Genomic DNA, 22,866 nt, shown 5'->3' on the forward strand with positions numbered 1-22,866 from the left:
TGCAATATTTTACAAAAATTCAAGCTAGAACAAGCTACAAATAGATATATAGATTTCTAATTGTGTTATTATTTCATCTAACTCGCTATTACTCGAATCGGTATATTTATCGCTGGAACGTGTTGAATTTAAATATTTCCCGGTGATTGGTGGTTGTGGCAACATTTGGCATGACGGCGCAATCCATATTCGTTAAATTTCAAAAGAATTTTAGTCGTATGCATCAAACAAGACCCCTTGAAAAAGCTGTAATAGCTCTTGTGGAAAGGACAAGAGAGTTGGTCATTATGCGCAGTCGCATCGCCATTCACTTGGTCCGTTGCGCGCGGAACCACCGCGGATCCTCAGCGGTCACATAGATATCCCCACAAACACAAATTCCTCATTCTCCAACTCCATAGAATTTCGTGTGGTCCTTTATCGTCAGTGCATGCATGCTTGTTGATGCGGAAGGTTGTTCATGGACGAATTTTGTTAACCCTTAACCCTTGTGTCCCGAAAACAACAAAATTAGATATTGCAAATGATATTATATATATATTATATGAATATATATAGCACATAAAAAAAATAAAATAGAATAAGAAGCAATATTTATATATTATGTAAAAGATACATTTTAATATAACTAAAAATGTTGACGAAAAAGTATTAATGCCTGCAAAAAATTTAAATATGAATATATAATAACATCATTTTATTTTAAAATTTTAAACACCACGGGTCTGTTAAGGGTTAATCAACATATGCCATCTCACTCACACTCACTACTATGCGCCTTTCACTCGCATTTATAGCTAACATACGTTAAGGCATGGCCCTTTTCCGACGAGACCAGCTTGTATTATTCCATCATGGTGTAGATGCTACAACTTCTCTCTCCCTCTCTCTCTCTCACTTTTCTACGTAGCAGTAAAGGGTGGGTTTTCATGCATACATACATATGTATGTGTGTGTGCTTTTCGAAGCCACGAAAAATGCGGAATGACAACAGCGCAGTCGCGACCGTGTAGAAATTAGTAATAAGGTGATGTCATGGTGAATGTACTAATACGGTGGTGTCATCACAGCATCTGCTCTCTTATTTGTAGATCCTTTATACATATGCTTATTTTGTTTAATAAAACATATATATGAATATAATGAGGGGACATACATATGTAAATACATATGTACAAATAAATCATGAAAAACGTGTTGAACCGTGTTTTTAATATTTTTAACGGTGCGGGGTAGTGCGTGCTGGAACTTTTTACTTAGTGCCACGATGAGTCGTGCCAAACTATTTCAGTCCTTGCCCATCTCTAGTACATATATATGTATGTGTGTTGCCCATAGCCCATTCCCATACACGCACATATACATACATTACGGCAAAGCAGAGTCTCCGCCATTTTGACGCGGCTGCGTCGCCGACTGCTGCTTTTCCTATAAAAAGGCCGGCACCAAGCGCTCTCGGTCCATTATATCCATATTTTTGACCTGCTCGGACCACTTCTTTTTGCTCTTACTTATTGTTATTTTCCTAATACTGGTTCTTATTTCTATTGACTAATTGCGGTTGCGGCGGTTCCGGCGGCGGCGGTTGCGGCGGTTCCGGCGGCGGTTGCGGCGGTTCTTCCTTTTCATCTTACTTATTGTTATTTTTCTAATACTTATTCTTATTTCTATTGACTAAACTGAATCTTCTTCAGTTTGCCCGTTGTACGTTTTTGATTAAGTATGAGTAGGAGAATAAGTATTTTTCAAGGGAGGCATTTGTCGTTCCATTAGAAATTTCACGTCCTTTTTGTAAACGGTATGGACTACGCCCGTATCGATGAGATCTATCTCGATAGTCTTTCGTACATTGTCCGCGCGTTGGCTGACAATCTTGGCGCGCTCCCACACACCTATCATATCAAAATTCACGCTGATCGGCCGATTGATGGGTCACACCGACACCAAAAAACATGGCATTCTTTAGCAGAAAGCTAAGGCCATGTCGGAAGTATTTCTTTAAATTGAAATAAAATTATTTGGCGGCGGTGGTTGCGGCGGTTGCCCCCCAGGCTGCTGAGTTCTGAATCGTTATTAATGGCCCCTCCGGAACACTGTGGTCTCTGGGCCAGTGATTCCAGATTCTGAGCGTCAAAATATGCAATATTTTACAAAAATTCAAGCTAGAACAAGCTACAAATAGATATATAGATTTCTTATTTTATTATTATTTATTATTTCATCTAACTTGCTATTACTCGAATCGGTATATTTATCGCTGGAACGTGTTGAATTTAAATATTTCCCGGTGATTGGTGGTTGTGGCAACATTTGGCATTCAAAAGAATTTTAGTCGTATACATCAAAACAAGTAATCGATTTTCTCATGGTAGTCGCACGCAATCCCTTCAGTAAATTCAAAAAAGTCTTTGACAAAAAAGTTGTTTGTCATATGGAAGTTGATCCGATCGTTCGTAACCCCATCCACATCTAAAACACTCTTCTTCAAGGTGGAGAACAAATGGTAGATGTCATACACCATACTCTTTCGGTTATCTTCGTCGATTTCTTATTTTATTATTTCATCTAACTCGCTATTACTCGAATCGGTATATTTATCGCTGGAACGTGTTGAATTTAAATATTTCCCGGTGATTGGTGGTTGTGGCAACATTTGGCATTCAAAAGAATTTTAGTCGTATACATCAAAACAAGTAATCGATTTTCTCATGGTAGTCGCACGCAATCCCTTCAGTAAATTCAAAAAAGTCATCAATTTTATTTCAATTTAAACAAATACTTCCGACATGGCCTTAGCTTTCTGCTAAAGAATGCCATGTTTTTTGGTGTCGGTGTGACCCATCAATCGGCCGATCAGCGTGAATTTTGATATGATAGGTGTGTGGGAGCGCGCCAAGATTGTCAGCCAACGCGCGGACAATGTACGAAAGACTATCGAGATAGATCTCATCGATACGGGCGTAGTCCATACCGTTTACAAAAAGGACGTGAAATTTCTAATGGAACGACAAATGCCTCCCTTGAAAAATACTTATTCTCCTACTCATACTTAATCAAAAACGTACAACGGGCAAACTGAAGAAGATTCAGTTTATATAATATAATAAGAATAAGTATTAGAAAAATAACAATAAGTAAGATGAAAAGGAAGAACCGCCGCAACCGCCGCCGGAACCGCCGCAACCGCAATTAGTCAATAGAAATAAGAACCAGTATTAGGAAAATAACAATAAGTAAGAGCAAAAAGAAGTGGTCCGAGCAGGTCAAAAATATGGATATAATGGACCGAGAGCGCTTGGTGCCGGCCTCTTTATAGGAAAAGCAGCAGTCGGCGACGCAGCCGCGTCAAAATGGCGGAGACTCTGCTTTGCCGTAATGTATGTATATGTGCGTGTATGGGAATGGGCTATGGGCAACACACATACATATATATGTACTAGAGATGGGCAAGGACTGAAATAGTTTGGCACGACTCATCGTGGCACTAAGTAAAAAGTTCCAGCACGCACTACCCCGCACCGTTAAAAATATTAAAAACACGGTTCAACACGTTTTTCATGATTTATTTGTACATATGTATTTACATATGTATGTCCCCTCATTATATTCATATATATGTTTTATTAAACAAAATAAGCATATGTATAAAGGATCTACAAATAAGAGAGCAGATGCTGTGATGACACCACCGTATTAGTACATTCACCATGACATCACCTTATTACTAATTTCTACACGGTCGCGACTGCGCTGTTGTCATTCCGCATTTTTCGTGGCTTCGAAAAGCACACACACATACATATGTATGTATGCATGAAAACCCACCCTTTACTGCTACGTAGAAAAGTGAGAGAGAGAGAGGGAGAGAGAAGTTGTAGCATCTACACCATGATGGAATAATACAAGCTGGTCTCGTCGGAAAAGGGCCATGCCTTAACGTATGTTAGCTATAAATGCGAGTGAAAGGCGCATAGTAGTGAGTGTGAGTGAGATGGCATATGTTGATTAACCCTTAACAGACCCGTGGTGTTTAAAATTTTAAAATAAAATGATGTTATTATATATTCATATTTAAATTTTTTGCAGGCATTAATACTTTTTCGTCAACATTTTTAGTTATATTAAAATGTATCTTTTACATAATATATAAATATTGCTTCTTATTCTATGTTATTTTTTTTATATGCTATATATACATACATATATACATATAATATACATATATATAATATAATTTGCAATATCTAATTTTGTTGTTTTCGGGACACAAGGGTTAAGGGTTAACAAAATTCGTCCATGAACAACCTTCCGCATCAACAAGCATGCATGCACTGACGATAAAGGACCACACGAAATTCTATGGAGTTGGAGAATGAGGAATTTGTGTTTGTGGGGATATCTATGTGACCGCTGAGGATCCGCGGTGGTTCCGCGCGCAACGGACCAAGTGAATGGCGATGCGACTGCGCATAATGACCAACTCTCTTGTCCTTTCCACAAGAGCTATTACAGCTTTTTCAAGGGGTCTTGTATACACACTGTGGGCACGTACTACGTAGGAGCTGCAGACTGTCCGTTGGGACAAGTTTGTATCCAGATTTGAGTAATTTTATTTGGGAATTGATGACATCTTTGAATGCAATCACCGATTTTACGAACTTTTTTGTCTATTTTGTAGATATGCAAAACTAGTCATTAAACTTTATAGATATCGATAATTTTTTTAGGAGTCTGTCCACACAGCTGCCCCGCGTATAATAAAAGAAAACAGTTGCGAATTCTAATACAAACCCATCATATTTAAATATTTATGTAAGTTACATTTTAATATTATTAAATCCAAAGTTTGGAGTTTTATTGTGGATCCGAAAAATTTCGGATTTTGTTCTCGCTCACTCTCCTTTTGATTTTCTGGTAGAGAGAAAGATAAAGCAACACACAAATTGGCTATTTTGTTGCTTTTCCTTCTGCCTGAATATCTTTGAAGCCAAAACGCTGACTAAAAGCATTATTCGTAATGATCGAAGGGAATAAAAAGGCATGAGTACATGTAGTTATGATTTTATGAATACTGCGGACTTATATATATGTACATACATATGTAGGTAGGTCGATAAGCAGATTGTAGGACATGATTTGTAGAAAAACATATAGACACACATCTTTATTCGAATATAATAAATGACAAGTTGTTTGGTATAAAAGAAAGTGAGACAAAAAAAGTTGTATATGTATATGTAAGTATAAGTAAGTGTGACTAGCGCCAAAGAACGTTCCACAGTACAGCCGAAAAGTCCTTTTCTCGTTCGCGCTCTCGCTCCTGCCTCTATCTATCTCTCTCCTCCTCTGTCGTCGTCTCCTATATACTATAGGAGGATACTACTCGTACTCGTATATATGGCGTATATATGGGAAGCGGCGACGCCGTACAAATGCTTCGAGATTACAGATTCGACTTGAACACTCGCTGAAATGGGTTTGGGTATTGGTGGGGTAGTGGGATACTGGGGTAGTGGGGACTGCGGAGTGGACGCTGCTGCTGCTGGTGGTGGCACTTAGATGCCGCGGTAGGACCGTTGGGCCAGGAAGGCACTGATGAAGTAAAGAACGGCATTGACCAGACCCAAGACACCGGCCACCATGTAGCCGTCGTGCTTGACATCGCGCAGCCGGATCAGCAGGCAGATGGATGCGGCCAGGATCAGTATGGCAGCGACGCTGTGGTAGATCAGCTCCTGCAATAATACAACCAATACGGGCCCAATCAAAACATGGCAAAGATCAATGCAAGGCCTTGCGCCACTCACGTAAATCGTCTTGGCGATGATGCCCCCCGTGCTGAGGGAGGTGAGGCAGGCGAGCAGTAAGCAGAACGTCCCTATCATAAACGTGGTGGCCATCAGGTAGAGGAACAGATCCTGCTGCCCCGAATAAAAGTAGTTGCGGTATCCCTGATAGTTGTAGGCCACGATACCCACAATAGCAGCGCCAATGATCTGTGTACAAATAGGCTCGTTAGACTCTCCGATGAGATAGTTGTGTATGTATTGTATGTTTTGGAATATGTCCAGGATCGGTTGGCATAACTTACCAGCTCAAAGAGCTTTAGAATTCCTGGAAAGGACTTCAGGTAGCCTGTGTTGAGCACGATGTACGAGGTGTTGGTGGTGCTGGTGGTGGTACGTGTAATGGTCACTGCGTGCGACATCTTGGCGTTAGATTCTTTCGGTGGTTTTACTGGGGATATTCGCCTTAAGTTAGGGATCTTCTGCAAAATAAGTGTTTACGGAAATATTGAAAATTTTTCAGAAAATATAGTAAATACCAACTACCAATTAGAACGCACATCACCGATTTGATTTACGTTTCAGGGGGATGCCATGTTCAGAGAAGTTTGAAACTTTACGAAAGCTTATCCTTATGGATTGAATATCGGGTACTCTCCAAATGGTTTTATTTCAATTTAATAAATCGTTTAGGTTTCAGGACCTAAATCCTACCATCCGGATACAGTGTTTTTTTGCACATCTCCCATCTCGTACTCGTACCTGCAAGTATTCTCTTCTGTGGCACACATTGTCCTACATTTACGAGTACACTTGTGGCCGATCGTATGGACAGCTGTTACAGATCGAACGCCCTTGCCACGCCCATCGATCGGCACAGTTTCAGAATGTTTTCGGGATGCTGTTGTCTGTGTGGGTGTGCTTGTGTATTTTTGTTCATACGTTTGTTGTTGTTTTCGTTTTGGATTTTTTGGTTTTTGTCTAATTTTAAAACAAATTTCAATGCCGGCCTCGGGCGAAAGCGCCAAAAGCGTTATTGAAACATCGCCCGCCAGTGGGAGAATCGGAGAAAATGTATTTACTTGACACACAGATATCCTCCTCCTCGTCCTCCTTCGCCACCGTCAGTCTTTAGGGGATCTGCGCACATCTACTATATCTTTATTGGGTAGACACATACGTGCATAGATATGCCCATATATTCGTACTTGTAGGAGTGGGCACACATGTACATACATTCAGATGGGGTGACGTCATGAACTTTATGGTCTGCTGCCTTTTGTTCGTTGGAAAAACTGAGAAAAGCTCCCAGAAATGGGGACGCACACGTACACGCACACGTACAGCCCAGTGTCTGAGGAGCGAACCAAAGACAAAAAGGTACAAAGTGGATATACTCTTCCCCGAATTCCCGGAAAATTCATAGGGTATCGAACATCACGCATCCCGTATAGCCCTCTCTATTGCTCGGATGTGTGTTTGGGATGACTCAAATTTCATTGGGGATGGTGTTGGGGAGGGGTTGGCTGTTGATTTCAGACCTTCCTCAAGCTCTGAGGGCGAAAATCCGCGGCGCATTAATCAAGGCAGACGGTGACGCCATCACGTCGAGTGACGCAATAACTTACAGTACAGCCTGGTCTGACGGGGGCCCAGAGCCCCAGAACCAAAACCAAATCCGGCTATGATGAGACCAGATGAGAGATGCTAGTCGCAATAAGCCATTCGCCCATTGCCAGAGGGAATGGAATGGGATGGTCAAGGGGTGTGGCCATGCCATTCCACGGCATTCCAAAACATTTTGCCCAAAACAAAAAAGGAGCATTCTACTCGTATCATCCATCGAGTATGCTCGAACTTTGGGAGCATGTTGATTAGGCACCAACGGATTTCCGCTTGGCATACGAAATCGAAAAGCAGTGGGGTGGGGAGGCATGTAGGAATGGCTGGGAACAACGCCAACGGCCCAATCCGTTCCATGATATCATGTCCAAATTATGCATGCAACAATAGCAACAAGTTGTCGGTCGGGTCGGGCCTATCAAATGAGTTGCCCAAATAAATTCTGCCTGCCATTTGTGTGTGTGTTGAGTGGAGTGGAGGGAAGTTGTGCGAGTTATATCGAGTTATATCTTTTCTTTGCCGGAAATATCTTCTATCATTTGATGGGAGACGAGACTAAAGGGTGCCGCCGACTAGCGGTGGCTGCCGCTATCGATTTGCCGATAACTGTCAATCAGTTTGTGCCACCTTTTCCGTGGGGTGGCGGTGGGGCTGGAATGGTTTGCTCTGCTGATAACAGGAGTGACTGCGACGCTGCACCGAAGCGCAGAATCGTACTCATGTTCCGATTCGGAAAATGATATCATCGCTTCTCTATCGGACGAGCGCACCGAGCTCTCCTCCTCTACCAAACCACGATGCAGTTTTATGGCAAACAACAAAATAATCGTAAAAAAAACAACAACAAAAATCAAAAACAAGCGAAGGAACAACAGAATTCAATAGTTTTGAGAAGGAACGGGGCGGAGGCTACGCCCCAGAAATCGCGCGCGTTTATCAAAAATGTTCCCCTTAAATTCCACATTCGCACTCATACATATGTACACCATGCAAATACATATGTATCTTTCGATGAATATATGTACCTACATATACTTATGGGGGGGCATCTTAGTCTTACTTTTTGGATACTCGCTGTTCTGCGGGGGCTTTTCGAAATTTCCAATTTACTCTCGGGGTTTTCGGGGCTGTCTAGTGTGTTGGCGCGCGCACGTTGAAAACGAAACTGAAAAAGCGTTTCGCTTTTTTTGCCAGCAAGCGAGCAGCAGCGGAGCTATAGAGCAGCCCCAGCCCCAGCCCCAGCCCCAGCGTCGCAGCCGACGCCGGCTGCGTCGTGTTCGAATGAAAACAAAATCAAGCAGAAGGCTAAAGCGGTTACTGCCACCCGACTAGACGATGCCCAGTAAAATCTCATGAGCGAGAAAGGACCGATAAGGCTATACACAAGGCCCATCCTTGACTCAAGCAAGCTCAAGATAAGTCAACCGTACTCAGCCTTAACCCTGAACGAATATCATCAACGTACATACCATAGATACATATGTATGTACATACGTTCTTGAGGTTTTAAGGCATACAAGCCATTGAGCCAATTAAGTTTACCTATAGTCGAAAAGTCACCTGAGAATGTCGCACATACTTTCGACCTTTCGCCGCCTACAGGGTATCATCTCGAAAGCACAACAAGTTGTGGGCCCCCGGCCCCTGTTGAAAGGCGTCGTCCGCATTGACTGACTGGCTGCCTGTCTATCGCTGACGCGCTGACGTCGTGATGTCATCGTCGAACGCTCGCCGTTCGCCGCCGGCGAGTATCTGTCTGGCTGTCCTCCGGGCCCGGGCAACCTTCCCAATAAATATCAGTTATGGGTTTCAATGCATTTTTGACGGCCTTAAACGCGCCCCCGGCACGCACTCTGCGGTGTAACTGTTCCTTAATGGGGCCCCAAGAGCCACCCCGCCCAGAGACAGAAGTTGCGCGGACAATTGCACTTATTGTTATTAGTATTATACGAACATTCTGAGTCAGCGGTACCTGATTGCCATAGAGAGAGAGAGAGAGAGAGAGAGAGAGAGAGAGAGAGAGAGAGAGAGTAATTGACGAACGGAGAGAGTGCCGGTGGAGAGTAGGTGAAGGCCCTGGAAGCTAAGCGAGTGAGAGAGAGCAACAAGAGCTTTGCTGTGGTGTGCTGTGCAGTGGTGTGGTGTTTGCTGTATCTATGAGTAATGCAATGCTTGGCAATGCCTGCGACGATGTCGGCGCTAGTTCAAGGAAAACACGTTGACACGACGCGATGCGATGCGACACCCACTGGCCCCACCACCTAGTACTGATCAGGAGGTGGGAGGGAGCCAATATCTGCAATACAGATCAAATGAGTAATCATCTCCACGTACGTACAAAGAGGTAGGCCGGCCAGGTGCCTAGATAAATTACCATTACCATTACCATTTACCGTTAACGAAATGAAACGCTTTCATTCTGGGTTCTCAAATGTTTTATTTCCATTGATCTCTCGCTGATTCTGATGAATGTTTCACATGCGATTAAACGCATGTACATATGTATGCATGAATGTATGTTTATGATGTGTTGAATGTGTATGTATGAGTGGCTGAATGACAACGCATTCCGATGTGGGTTGGGTGCGTGCTGGTGATGGCTTGTTTGCTAAATGCATATTTGCGTAGTAAAATTATTAATCAAATCCTATTCTCAGTACAATTTTGTTTAACAAATCGTTTCGTTCTACATCCTTTTGTTGTTGCTTATTTCTTTGTTCATTTTCACCTTGTGCTGCCCGGCTGTTGTGTGTGTGTGTGTGTGTGTGTATGTGTGTGTGGGAGCAATAATTAAGGCTATAATTTATATTATATGTAATTGCTTTCGTTTTGGACTTCGCTTCCTATCTATCGAGCATTAGTTCAACTAGATCGAGCGACAGTTTGGCAGTATGGCATAAGGAAAGCTTTTATAAACAAACAAAAATTCAGCTCCGAGCGAGCAGCTACGAAGCGCCAGCAGCAGGGGCAGTAGCACAGGTATTGCTCGTATGTGGCCGTCCTGCTCTGTCTCGTGTGTGTGAGGTGTTCTAGTGTGTGATTTTATGTGTGTGTGTGTGTGTGTGTGTGTGTGTGTGAGTGTGAGTGTGCTTAACTTGTTTTTTTTTTTTTCAAAATTTCTGTTTGTTTTTGCCGCTGTCGCTGCTCCAAAACTGACTTTGACCTTAGTCGAGACCATCGTCGACAAAGTCCGCCGATTCCTTCTTGGCGGCCTTCGGCTCGCTGCTATCACTGGCCTTCTCTTTTTCGTCATTTTCCTGGCCAAACGGTCCGGCTCCAGCGCCACCGAAGCCAGCTCCAGTTGGGTCTCCACAAGGGAAGAACTGCTTCATCAAGTTGAAAATCTTCGGATTGGAGGCATACTTGGAAATGTTGGCCGGATTGGCTATGATATCCCGAATGGCGGCAGCCATCTCAGGATCCTTCATCAAGCCCAGCATCTCCGCTATTGAAGCGCCGCCGGGCATGCCGCCAGCACCGCCCATGTCTGGGAAACCACCGGGGAAGCCACCGGGGAAACCACCACCAGCTCCTCCTGGAAAGCCGCCGCCTGTCGAGCCGGCCGAAGCCTTTTGTTTTTCCTGCTCTTTGCGTGCCTTATTCTGGGCACGCAGACGATCCTTGACCTTACGCTCGGCCTGTTTGCGCTCCTGCTTGACACGGTGCTGCTCGATCTTTTTGGCATTGGGAGTCACCTCGCGCAGCCACTCGTCGGTCTCCTCGTCAAAGTCCAACTTGCAGGCCTGGCGCAGATCCTTGGCGGCCTCCTCGAACTGGCCCAGCAGGCGGTGTGCTCGTCCGCGGAACTTGTAGCCGGCTGCCGAGTCGCAGTTAAGTTCGAGGGCCTTATCGCAATCACGGATGCAAGCATTGGGCTTCTTCAGCTTGAGGAAGGCCTGGCCACGCTTGGCATAGTAGAGGGCATTGCCTGGATTCAGTTCAATGGCCTTGGTGTAGAGGCCAACGGCCTCCTCGAACTTTTGCTCGCCATAGGCCTTGGCCGCCTCACCGCGCACGTCGCCGGCCTGGTCCATCTCCTCTTCGGTGGGCTCTTTCGAAGAGTCACCCATGGGCTGGGCTGGATCAAGGTCGGGCTCGATGACGCCTGTGGAAAGGAGTGAAAAATGATAGCGGTGGCTGGAGCAAAGATCAAAGATTGTTCCGACAATCTGAAAAGTCACGTGACTCTGCAAAAAAATGCTAAGGCTACCAACGCACCTTCCATATCCAGCTCAACATCGGACTCGGACTCCGACAGAGAGTCGTCCTCCTCGCTGGCATCCGAATCGATGCTGACTCCCTCGGAGTCTGGGGTCGAGACACCAGCACCAGCCGATTTCGATTTGGGACCGGCATCGCCGCCGAACGGGCATTTTCTGGAAATTTCGATTTGCAAAAAAGCGAAAAAAAAATTGTACATATGTACATATGTGCGAAAAATGTACGGAATGCGCGAACAACTTACCCGCCTGCAGCGGCGTCTGGCATCTTGAAGTCGCCTGCCGGAACCTGGCCGCCAAACTTCTCAATAAAATCCTTGACAAACTTAAGTTGCGGCACATTCAAAACCGTGGGATTCGAGTCCACGAACTCGATGAAGCTCTTTAGCTTCACCAGGTCATCCTTTTCCATAGGCGCGGCCATTTTCGTTTTTAATTTTCAATGATTTTCAAGTTTTTACTTTTTACTTCTATTCAGTGTGACTGCGTACTTATCGATCAAAAATACACTCTGAAATGAACCGATTTTCAAAATATACCGATGAAAAAACGTACTTAGCCCACTTAAACCCCCTTTATTTAAACAGGATAACAACTTGAGTTAAAATGCGGAAAATAAAAATAGATCTAATAGGCTAAGCACTCTCTGTCCATGATATGAAATCATGTTTTGACATTCGATACAGTATAAATTAATTTTCTTCCGTAAAAAATAGAACGAACTTAGCCCACTTAACCCCCCTTTATGTAAACAGACGAACAGATGTTCGTAGGTTGTTACTTAATTCTCGTTTTAAATAATTACGTACTAAACCCAGGGTGACGCAGACACAATGGCAGCCGCAGCCCCGCCCCCGGATACAGCTAACGCGATCGAGAAAGCCCCCAAGGAAGTGGACATCTACCGTGATACCTTCATCCGTTACATGGGTAAGCGCAGAAAATACAATTGCAAATCGAAACTAGCCTCAAGCCCAACCCTGTGCGTGCCTCTGATATTTCAGGCTACAGCAATGAGATTGGCGAGGCTTTCAGACCTCTGGTGCCCAAGTCGATTGTGGCCGCCTCCTATGGCATGGCCATTGGCTACGTGTGCACGGACACCTTCGACAAGTCGCTGCGCCTGCAGAGGACCGGTGCCTCCAATCGCGATTTGGCCATCTTGGCCGGGGACGTGTTTAGCTGGCAGATGATGGCCTCTGTGATCATTCCGGGCCTGGTTATAAATCGGTACGCGTGCAGTTCCATGGCTCTGGGTCTCTACATTCTTCCGCACTACACTTCTTTTCCAGAATCACGTGGGCCAGCCGGATGATGCTGAGCAAGGCACCAGTGGGTATACTGAAGACGGTGCCAACGCTGATAGGACTGGCGAGCATTCCACTGATCATCCATCCCATTGACAGCCTTGTGGATCGCATAATGGACGAAACCTACCGTAAGGCTGTGCGGTAGTGAAGGCAAGGCCTACCGCTCCGCGTTCCCCATTCAAACTTCTTGTTCCGGTGATAGTCTCTAGCTCTTAAGTATTTCCAAATGCCACATGCTACATGATACATGCCACTCTGCTCTGCATCGTAGATGACAGCTAAGCCCTTGGCCTAAATGCAATTTGAATCGATACATAGATATGTATATATTTGATAAATTTACGTTTTATTGCAACTGAGACAGCACGGACATATTTGTGTTGGTAGGGTGTGGAGGGTAGGGTCGTAAATGTACAATATGCTTTAAAAAAATAACTTCTCTATACACGCATGAGGCCACTGGTGGAATGCCGCTCGATTGGTGGACTGCATCTAGTTCTCGTCCTCGTCGTCGCTGTCGATCAAATAGGGACTGTCCAGGGCGCCCAGGCCGGCGGCCACGCCACCCTCGTTAGCCGTCGCCAGCTTGGTGCGGAGCATGTGACCGGCCTGATAGTTGTGAATGATATGGTCAGCATCGCCGATGACTACCCCAAAGATTCCCAGTTCGGAGACCATGTCCACAATGGTGGGCGGCATCTCGGCGCCTGGACGCACCATGTAGCCCTTGGTTAAGGGCGGATGTATGAGGTCCATTAGGATCCAGCCCGAGCGCTCAACGCGAGACATACGCTGCAAGGCAGACACAGAAGAGATTAGGGAGGACTATCTTGGATCAGGGATAGTGATCAGATCTCACCTTGAGGGCGTCTGGAATGTCCAGCCCATAGACATTATTGCCACCGCCCTCGCGTTGCGGCTTGAGCACAAACTTCTCGGGTGTGCGCAGTGCCATCTCGTAGGTGGCATTGCCTGCATCGTTGTCGTCCAGCGAGTAGAGACCAGTAAAGATCTTGCCTACTGCCTTGATCTCCTCCGGATCGTTGATGAAGCGTTCCAGCACCGCCGGTTGGGCCAGTGCCTGCTGTACTTTCTTTGTCCCCGCTAGATGGTACTGGATCGACGGGCACTTGATGGCCAGCGATGTCTCCATCAGGTAGCGGGCATCCCACTCGTCCTGCGAGTGATAGTGTCCGGGCTCGTAGCCGGCACGGAAGTAGATCACAGCTACCTCAAGGCCACTCCTGAAAGAGGAAAAAAAACATTAGAAAGAGGCGGAGCTAATGGATTATTACGTACAGCAGGAGCTCCTTGTTCAAGCCGAGTTTTCCCTCGCGATGAACATCGGTGAGGGTACGACGCAGCACCTTGATATGGGGATAGGTCTCCCGTATGTAGAACTCGTGGAAGCGCTGATCGCAGATGTTGTAGGACACATCCTCGATGATGAACAGGATCACAGCCTGCGGCTTGGCATAGATGTCCCAGGCCTTGACCATCCCGTCACAGAGTCCAGCCAGGGCATTGTTATTGGGCATCTATTGGAAGGAGTTATCAGACGAATTAGCTAGATATATATTCAAGGCAAGGTATACGGGGCACGGGGATACTCACTTTCGGCAGCTTGTCGGCATGTCCCAGTTCTCTCAGCACAAAACTGATTTTGATCGAAGCAGACAGAGCGGAGGCGGAGAAGAGAGACGAGAGAGAAGGCGAGATTAGCATAATTCTGTGCCCAGACCAGGGACCAACAACAACAGCAACAGACAACAAGAACAACAGGGTTGTGGGGGACAAAGTTAGTTACATTTACACCGCAAAGAACACAAAGAACTCTTGGATTAGAAGATACTCAATGGTTTGGATGTGTAGATGGGTTTACGTATGGTTGCGGCTGAGGGATAGGTATGGGATAGAGGCGGGTTTTAGATATATTAGATTTAAGCTGCTCAGAAGCCAAGATGGAAGATGGAGAATGGAAGATGGAAGGGTGCATAAGCAAGGCATGAGCGCATGAAAAGAGTAGGAGACAGACTAAAGCCATTGTTAGATGTTTGAGGGGGCCGCCGCATGCAACAAAAGAGGCAAAGACAGAACAATAGAAGAACAGCAAAAGACAGGGGGAGAGAGAGATCTATGATAAGCTTCGATCTATGGAGATTCTACGATGGAGATTCTACGGATGAGTGTGGGTGGTGCGTGAGTGGCAGTGCTTGGAGGGAGGAGTTAGAGGGTTTGTTGCAAGTGTAAGTGCAGGTGTGTGTGTGTGTGTGTGTGTGTGTGTGCTTGTATACGTGTGAGTGTGTGATAGATAGAAGAGCGCTTAATACTTCTGCAGCTGCACCAAGTGTGTGGCAATGCCACCGAAACTGGAGGCAACCGTGTTGATTTCGACCTGCTTTATGGCACAGCCCTCGTACACGTGACCCAAATAGTCGGAACGCAATAGGCCGATGCTATAAGCCTGTAATTATGATCGTTATACATTATATATACATATACATTTCACAGCAGCAATTCCCTTAATTCTAATTCTAAACTTAAGCCAAATCAAAATAGGAAGGTAGAAAAAAAGTAATGATCAATCAATCAAAATGTATATTGTTGCGCACCGTCCTCCACAGGCTATATAATTCATAGAGAGAGCGAGAAAGAGATGAGACCTTGATATAGATGTAGAGAGAGAGAGAGAAAGAGTGACAGAACTGGCGATTGTATGGCGATGGGTGGAATGGTGGTTACATGAAAGCTTTGCAGATTTATGTTAAAGCAACTGCCAAAATATCTATATATTTAAGAAGAAAAAACTGCCTGTTTCTGCTTCGTTGGGTTCTACAGTAATAGCAACCAGCCCCCCCCCCCCCCCCCCCCCCCCAGGATTAATTCTGCTTTGTGTTTGTTTTTGTGGAAAATCCGATAAGGCCCGCAGCTGATCCGCAATGGGTTGCCATATTTTGTTGTATCTTAATTAAAAATCAATTGCCAGAACAGAAACAGCAACGTATATTATTCATACCGAACTAAACCCAACCGAACCCCTCCTCTGTTTGTCTTATCGCTTTACGTTTGAGCGCTTAAACGCTTCAGCAAATATAATAATATATCAGCTGGCATTCTATCTATTATATTCCTATCTAGTACTCGTGTGGATAGTATCTCTCTAGAGTGGGGTCAGGGGAAGGGAGGGGAGGGACTGCTCGTACATGCACACTTCTGGAGATATATAGTAGATATATGTAGTATCTCTCTGGTCATGCGGGGAGGACTACTTACAGACACAAAGAACGGCACAGAAAACATGAATTAGAATTGGTAAAAACTTGGATGATCTGGTTAAAGCGGTGTCGATTAGTTAGCTTCTTTGATCAGAATATTAAGCAGGGATGCTGGCGGTCGGGCGTCGGGTAGGCAGTACAGAAGGAGGAGGAGGCGGTAGGCAGAAAGCGGAAGGCGGTAGGCAGCAGAGCAGGCGGCAGACCAACATTACTCAGCATTCTGTTGGGGGGACTCAACCGAAAAGTAGTAATCAAATTAGTTAGCAAATACATGTAGAAAATACAAGTCAAGTTAAACTATGTGCATGTGTGTTTAAAAGTAATTAAGACTCGAACAGAATGGAACTAGAAAAGGAGGCTTTAGCCTCCTTCGATTAGGCTACAGGACACTACAAAGGCAGCACAAAAACTCACACGAGGCAATGTGAGAAAAAGACTAACAAATTCCGTTGTGACAACAAACGGTCTACGGTTTTAAAAGGATCAGTCATCATTGATCAATGATCACTGGGTGTGTGTGTGTGTGATCGTGAGAATGATATGCTCTATAAAATATTGGCAGTGGATGATTGATAATGGAGTGTGGATGTGTGAGGGTGAGGATTTGTTGGGTGACAGTGGTGGGGGTGGGGGACAGCACCTTTGTACGGTTTTACTTGCTGGTCCCAAATGGCCAAAGCCCGAAGCTATCGTATTGATCTCGACCTGCTTCCAGCAGCAGTAGGCCGCCGTCTTTCGATCCTTGGATGCCACGGTAGCGGTGGTTATCCCAGAGACTGTGGCCCGACTCAGATGCATATCCCGCTTGGCCTCCTCCTCTTCCGACCTCGCTTCTGCCTTGGACTTGGCCTTGCCTCTTCCGCCTCCTCCACTTCCAGTCCCAGCAGCAGCAGCAGCAGCAGCAGCAGTATCCGCTTGACCATCCTCGCCAGCCTCTCCTCGCAGCAGCAGGGCCTTGGGCGAGAGCTCCGGGCATCCGGACTCTAGCATTAGGTCGCTGCGCAGCATCCCCAATGATGTTCGCTTCGGATGGCGATTGTTTGATTGATTTGTTGGTTGGTTGGTTGAGTTGATTGATTGATTGGTTGATTGGAGCAGTGCACAGCGATGCAATGAGGTACGGATAATGGAGCAACAAATTGTGGTTGAGATTGATTGATAAATTTGGACAGATTTCGGTTTGATTCGGTGGGTGTGTCGGGTGATTGGTGGTGGTAGTGGTAGTGGCGGTGCATTGTGCGGGTTAGATTTTGGTTGAGTTGAGTTGAGACGCCGAGAAGAGCAGAATATATGTGAAATTAATTTCGTATTAAATAATAAAGTGTGAATACATATTATTCAATAAATAAAGACAGAATTCTTGCAAAAACATAAACGAATAGAGTGAGAGAGAGAGAGCTACAGCAAGGAGTGGGGATCTGGAAGTCGGAAAAGGGACTGGGTCTTGGACTTTCTGGCATTCGCAGATCGATTTACAAGCTAACAGATTGACTGGCGATAAGGAGGCCGCTCCTAAAGGATGAACGCATAAATTACGCCAGATTATCTGAAGCTTCCATTATGCACATGGCAATGGCTATGGCTATGACTTTGGTTGCGGGGCGATTTATGGATGGGCGATAAGATTACACCAGCCGATGTGCGAGCGGCTGAGAGGCCGCAATAAATTAATCGCCTGCCCCTAGACTAGCTCTAGCTCCTGATGGATGTTCACGCCTACACCTACGGCTACGGCTATGGCTATGGCTATGATGAGGTGTGTACTGTAGGGTGGCTGTGTGTGCTCGAGTGTGTGTGGATGCGGATGGAGGGATGTGCTTGTGTGTGTGTGCGTGTGCGTGTTTGTGGGTGTGGATGGACGCAACGAAGCAGAAGACGGCGTCTCACCTGTGTGAAGCCATGTGCCAGCACTTTCCGATAGATGTTAAACAGATTGGCGGTGAACTCATCCACCTTGATAGTCTCCGCCAGGGTGGTGGTGATGAACTCCTCATCGTGGGCCACATTGTGCATCAGACGGTTGATGATCGGCTGCAGGCCCACCGCCTTCTCGAACTCCTTGCGCGGAAACGAGGAGGGGACCAGCACAAACGGAGCAAACTATTACACATACACAAGGGGGCGTACAATTAGATAGGGCAATTGGATCAACACCGCTGGCACTCTGCACCACTCTACTCACGTTCAAGGAATCCGGACTGAAGCTGGTCTTGGAACGCATGGCCGCACCGTGCATGATGGCATAGTCCTTGGCCTTGCCCGTCACCTCGATCAATTCGTCCTCGGGCAACGGCAGGTGGATGCAGTTCCGCAGCACGGGTGTATTGGGATCGACGGACATGGTTCGGCTTCTGACTGTGGCTGCGGGACTGGTCTGGTCAGGGGACTGGCTGCTGCTGCTGCTGCTGGCTGAAAGTACACAATCGATGGTCAGCAACTCTCGAATACTCCGATGGCGGCAGGGAGGGCCTCACAATTGCGCCTGTTCGCCGGGAATGCTCGCTGCTGAATGCCAGCAGTCAGTGTGTGCTTGTGCTTGGATATTGCTATCGCTATCTCTTCCGCCGACTCGTATTTCGTCACCGGTCGCAAGCCCTGGCTGCTACGCTGCACTCTCTTGCTTGGGTCTTGGCTGTTTCTATGGTTACACTCGTCGTCACTTGCGATCGGGCACACGATAATTTGGGCTATAATTTTGTGTATTGTGTAGTTTAGTTTACAAATTAAATTTAAAACAATACAATTGACGGGAAAACTAAAACAGAATTCTTCAACAAAACCAAAATACAAAAACCAATATTAGGGATGGGCGATAGTCGACCCAGCTGACTTGTCACGAGCATGAGCACGACCACTAATCTAACAGCACAGTACATACATACATATGTAGATGTGCCAGTTCATACACCGAACATGTCGAAAACGAACTGTCTGGATTAGATCCCAGTGTCATCCTTCGATCTCTCCATCGACAACAAGGACATTGCCTATGGCAGCCAAGGGAGCGGCTACGCGGACTACTAGACTCTAGATAGATATCGTTGTTGTTAGGTTTAAGGATATATAAGGATTTAGATAATACATAGATATTGTAAACTTTTAATAACACGTTTTTATTATATGCTCTTCCTTCTTGATCGTCATATTCGAATTGTCGAGGACAAGTATCGATATATCGAGTACATTGGTGTTTCTTATAATACTATCGATGAGTAAATCTTAAACTAATATTCATATCTTACAATATGTTTATTTATTTGTACCAGGCTAAAACAATTGAAAATCATTCTTGCAGTATACTGTATGGGGGACACTATCCCGATTGGAAAAAGGCGTGGCACGGCCAGATCGGTTTACAAAAAGGGGGGAAAGCGAAATATTTTTTATTGGGAAAAATGTGCTTGATCCTTGATAATTTCGACCAACAAAAAGCCGACAAAATTAACTATGTATGTTTGGGGTTGTTATAGTCCTTACCGAAGGATCAAAGAAATTTTCCAGATCACGGTCAGGCCACAAATAAGGGAGAAAACTAGATATATACAAAATATCCCTGTTCCTTGATAAGCAACGCATTAGAACAAAGGAGCTATTTTGAGTCCAGGAACACGTCGCACATTCCGCCAATCTTCGGACGGCCATATCTCAGATAAATGGGGCCAGATCAGTGAAGGACCTACTTTCCCAGGATCGCAAGGATTCAGACTGTCGATCGGAATCAAAACCTCAACTTTGAAAATGAGGCCGATTTTTTGAAAATTTAATGATGGTTACATCATGATTTTTTGCGAAAATCGTGAAAAAGTGGATGTCCTTTTTTCTGATAGCAGTCGATTGACAGGACTCTGACGATCACGAAACGGCATACCAAGCCCCGATCGGTTGCCGTATTGCTGAAATATAGCGCACAGAAAAAACCAGTATTACAAAGAAACGCAAATCCGAATCTTCGGAAGGCGATATCTCTGACAAATAGGGTCAGATCGGTGAAGGACAAACTGGCCCAGGATCGCGAGGATCCAGACTGTCGATCGGCATCAAAACCTCGACTTTGAAAATGAGGCCGATTTTTTGAAAATTTAATGATGGTTACATCATGATTTTTTGCGAAAATCGTGAAAAAATGGATGTCCTTTTTTCTGATGGCAGTCGATTGGCAGGACTCTGACGATGACGAAACGGCATGCCACGTCCCGATCGGCTGCCGTATTGCAGAAATATAGCGCACAGAAAAAACCAGTATTACAAAGAAACGCAAATCCGAATCTTCGGAAGGCGATATCTCTGACAAATAGGGTCAGATCGGTGAAGGACAAACTAGCCCAGGATGGCGAGGATCCAGACTGTCGATCGGCATCAAAACCTCGACTTTGAAAATGAGGCCGATTTTTTGAAAATTTAATGATGGTTAAATCATGATTTTTTGCGAAAATCGTGAAAAAATGGATGTCCTTTTTTCTGATGGCAGTCGATTGGCAGGACTCTGACGATGACGAAACGGCATGCCACGTCCCGATCGGCTGCCGTATTGCAGAAATATAGCGCACAGAAAAAACCAGTATTACAAAGAAACGCAAATCCGAATCTTCGGAAGGCGATATCTCTGACAAATAGGGTCAGATCGGTGAAGGACAAACTGGCCCAGGATCGCGAGGATCCAGACTGTCGATCGGCATCAAAGCCTCGACTTTGAAAATGAGGCCGATTTTTTGAAAATTTAATGATGGTTACATCATGATTTTTTGCGAAAATCGTGAAAAAATGGATGTCCTTTTTTCTGATGGCAGTCGATTGGCAGGACTCTGACGATCACGAAACGTCATGCCACGTCCCGATCGGCTGCCGTATTGCAGAAATATAGCGCACAGAAAAAACCAGTATTACAAAGAAACGCAAATCCGAATCTTCGGAAGGCGATATCTCTGACAAATAGGGTCAGATCGGTGAAGGACAAACTGGCCCAGGATCGCGAGGATCCAGACTGTCGATCGGCATCAAAGCCTCGACTTTGAAAATGAGGCCGATTTTTTGAAAATTTAATGATGGTTACATCATGATTTTTTGCGAAAATCGTGAAAAAATGGATGTCCTTTTTTCTGATGGCAGTCGATTGGCAGGACTCTCCCCATTACGAAATGGCATACCAAGCCCCGATCGGCTGCCGTATTGCAGAAATATAGCGCACAGAAAAAACCAGTATTACAAAGAAACGCAAATCCGAATCTTCGGAAGGCGATATCTCTGACAAATAGGGTCAGATCGGTGAAGGACAAACTGGCCCAGGATCGCGAGGATCCAGACTGTCGATCGGCATCAAAGCCTCGACTTTGAAAATGAGGCCGATTTTTTGAAAATTTAATGATGGTTACATCATGATTTTTTGCGAAAATCGTGAAAAAATGGATGTCCTTTTTTCTGATGGCAGTCGATTGGCAGAACTCTGACGATCACGAAACGGCATGCCACGTCCCGATCGGCTGCCGTATTGCAGAAATATAGCGCACAGAAAAAACCAGTATTACAAAGAAACGCAAATCCGAATCTTCGGAAGGCGATATCTCTGACAAATAGGGTCAGATCGGTGAAGGACAAACTAGCCCAGGATGGCGAGGATCCAGACTGTCGATCGGCATCAAAACCTCGACTTTGAAAATGAGGCCGATTTTTTGAAAATTTAATGATGGTTACATCATGATTTTTTGCGAAAATCGTGAAAAAATGGATGTCCTTTTTTCTGATGGCAGTCGATTGGCAGGACTCTGACGATCACGAAACGGCATACCAAGCCCCGATCGGCTGTCGTATTGCAGAAATATAGCGCACAGAAAAAACCAGTATTACAAAGAAACGCAAATCCGAATCTTCGGAAGGCGATATCTCTGACAAATAGGGTCAGATCGGTGAAGGACAAACTAGCCCAGGATGGCGAGGATCCAGACTGTCGATCGGCATCAAAACCTCGACTTTGAAAATGAGGCCGATTTTTTGAAAATTTAATGATGGTTACATCATGATTTTTTGCGAAAATCGTGAAAAAATGGATGTCCTTTTTTCTGATGGCAGTCGATTGGCAGGACTCTGACGATCACGAAACGGCATACCAAGCCCCGATCGGCTGTCGTATTGCAGAAATATAGCGCACAGAAAAAACCAGTATTACAAAGAAACGCAAATCCGAATCTTCGGAAGGCGATATCTCTGACAAATAGGGTCAGATCGGTGAAGGACAAACTGGCCCAGGATCGCGAGGATCCAGACTGTCGATCGGCATCAAAGCCTCGACTTTGAAAATGAGGCCGATTTTTTGAAAATTTAATGATGGTTACATCATGATTTTTTGCGAAAATCGTGAAAAAATGGATGTCCTTTTTTCTGATGGCAGTCGATTGGCAGAACTCTGACGATCACGAAACGGCATGCCACGTCCCGATCGGCTGCCGTATTGCAGAAATATAGCGCACAGAAAAAACCAGTATTACAAAGAAACGCAAATCCGAATCTTCGGAAGGCGATATCTCTGACAAATAGGGTCAGATCGGTGAAGGACAAACTGGCCCAGGATCGCGAGGATCCAGACTGTCGATCGGCATCAAAGCCTCGACTTTGAAAATGAGGCCGATTTTTTGAAAATTTAATGATGGTTACATCATGA

At 45.2% G+C, this 22,866-nt stretch overlaps 4 protein-coding genes across 8 annotated transcripts; 1 reads left to right on the plus strand and 3 right to left on the minus strand.

Annotated features, from left to right (window-relative positions):
• Positions 1–5,135: 5,135 nt before the first annotated feature.
• On the minus strand, positions 5,136–8,553 carry LOC6597781. Of its 2 annotated transcripts, none has more exons than XM_026991261.1 (4): positions 8,470–8,553; positions 6,092–6,268; positions 5,808–5,996; positions 5,136–5,735 (listed from the first exon to the last, which is right to left on the minus strand). In XM_026991261.1, the coding sequence occupies exons 2-4, from the start codon at positions 6,206–6,208 to the stop codon at positions 5,556–5,558; spliced, it is 486 nt and encodes a 161-aa protein (XP_026847062.1). In that variant the 5' UTR covers positions 6,209–6,268; positions 8,470–8,553; the 3' UTR covers positions 5,136–5,555. The 2 variants fall into 2 exon arrangements, with proteins under 2 accessions (XP_026847062.1, XP_002022984.1); XM_002022948.2 differs by having other exon boundaries at positions 6,092–6,265; positions 8,470–8,548.
• A 1,139-nt stretch (positions 8,554–9,692) lies between these two features.
• Positions 9,693–13,298, plus strand: LOC6597779 (mitochondrial fission process protein 1). Its single transcript, XM_002022946.2, has 4 exons — positions 9,693–9,739; positions 12,448–12,559; positions 12,634–12,859; positions 12,922–13,298. Exons 1-4 carry the CDS (start codon positions 9,722–9,724, stop codon positions 13,082–13,084), a joined length of 519 nt encoding a protein of 172 aa, XP_002022982.2. The 5' UTR covers positions 9,693–9,721; the 3' UTR covers positions 13,085–13,298.
• LOC6597780 (hsc70-interacting protein 1) lies at positions 10,502–12,079 on the minus strand. Its single transcript, XM_002022947.2, has 3 exons — positions 11,875–12,079; positions 11,628–11,785; positions 10,502–11,514 (listed from the first exon to the last, which is right to left on the minus strand). Exons 1-3 carry the CDS (start codon positions 12,051–12,053, stop codon positions 10,574–10,576), a joined length of 1,278 nt encoding a protein of 425 aa, XP_002022983.1. The 5' UTR covers positions 12,054–12,079; the 3' UTR covers positions 10,502–10,573.
• LOC6597778 (glutathione synthetase) lies at positions 13,265–18,940 on the minus strand. Of its 4 annotated transcripts, none has more exons than XM_026991254.1 (8): positions 18,689–18,938; positions 18,397–18,623; positions 18,102–18,314; positions 16,855–17,237; positions 14,554–14,596; positions 14,239–14,477; positions 13,799–14,183; positions 13,265–13,731 (listed from the first exon to the last, which is right to left on the minus strand). In XM_026991254.1, the coding sequence occupies exons 2-8, from the start codon at positions 18,553–18,555 to the stop codon at positions 13,432–13,434; spliced, it is 1,722 nt and encodes a 573-aa protein (XP_026847055.1). In that variant the 5' UTR covers positions 18,556–18,623; positions 18,689–18,938; the 3' UTR covers positions 13,265–13,431. The 4 variants fall into 4 exon arrangements, with proteins under 4 accessions (XP_026847055.1, XP_026847056.1, XP_026847057.1 ...); XM_026991255.1 differs by lacking the exon at positions 16,855–17,237 and adding an exon at positions 15,270–15,403 and having other exon boundaries at positions 18,689–18,937; XM_026991256.1 differs by lacking the exons at positions 16,855–17,237; positions 18,397–18,623; positions 18,689–18,938 and having other exon boundaries at positions 18,102–18,287.
• Between the last annotated feature and the right edge of the window lie 3,926 nt (positions 18,941–22,866).

The sequence above is a fragment of the Drosophila persimilis genome, unplaced genomic scaffold, assembly GCF_003286085.1.
Source record: "Drosophila persimilis strain 14011-0111.01,24,50 unplaced genomic scaffold, DperRS2 tig00000653-arrow-arrow-pilon, whole genome shotgun sequence".
Taxonomy (NCBI): Eukaryota; Metazoa; Arthropoda; class Insecta; order Diptera; family Drosophilidae; genus Drosophila; species Drosophila persimilis.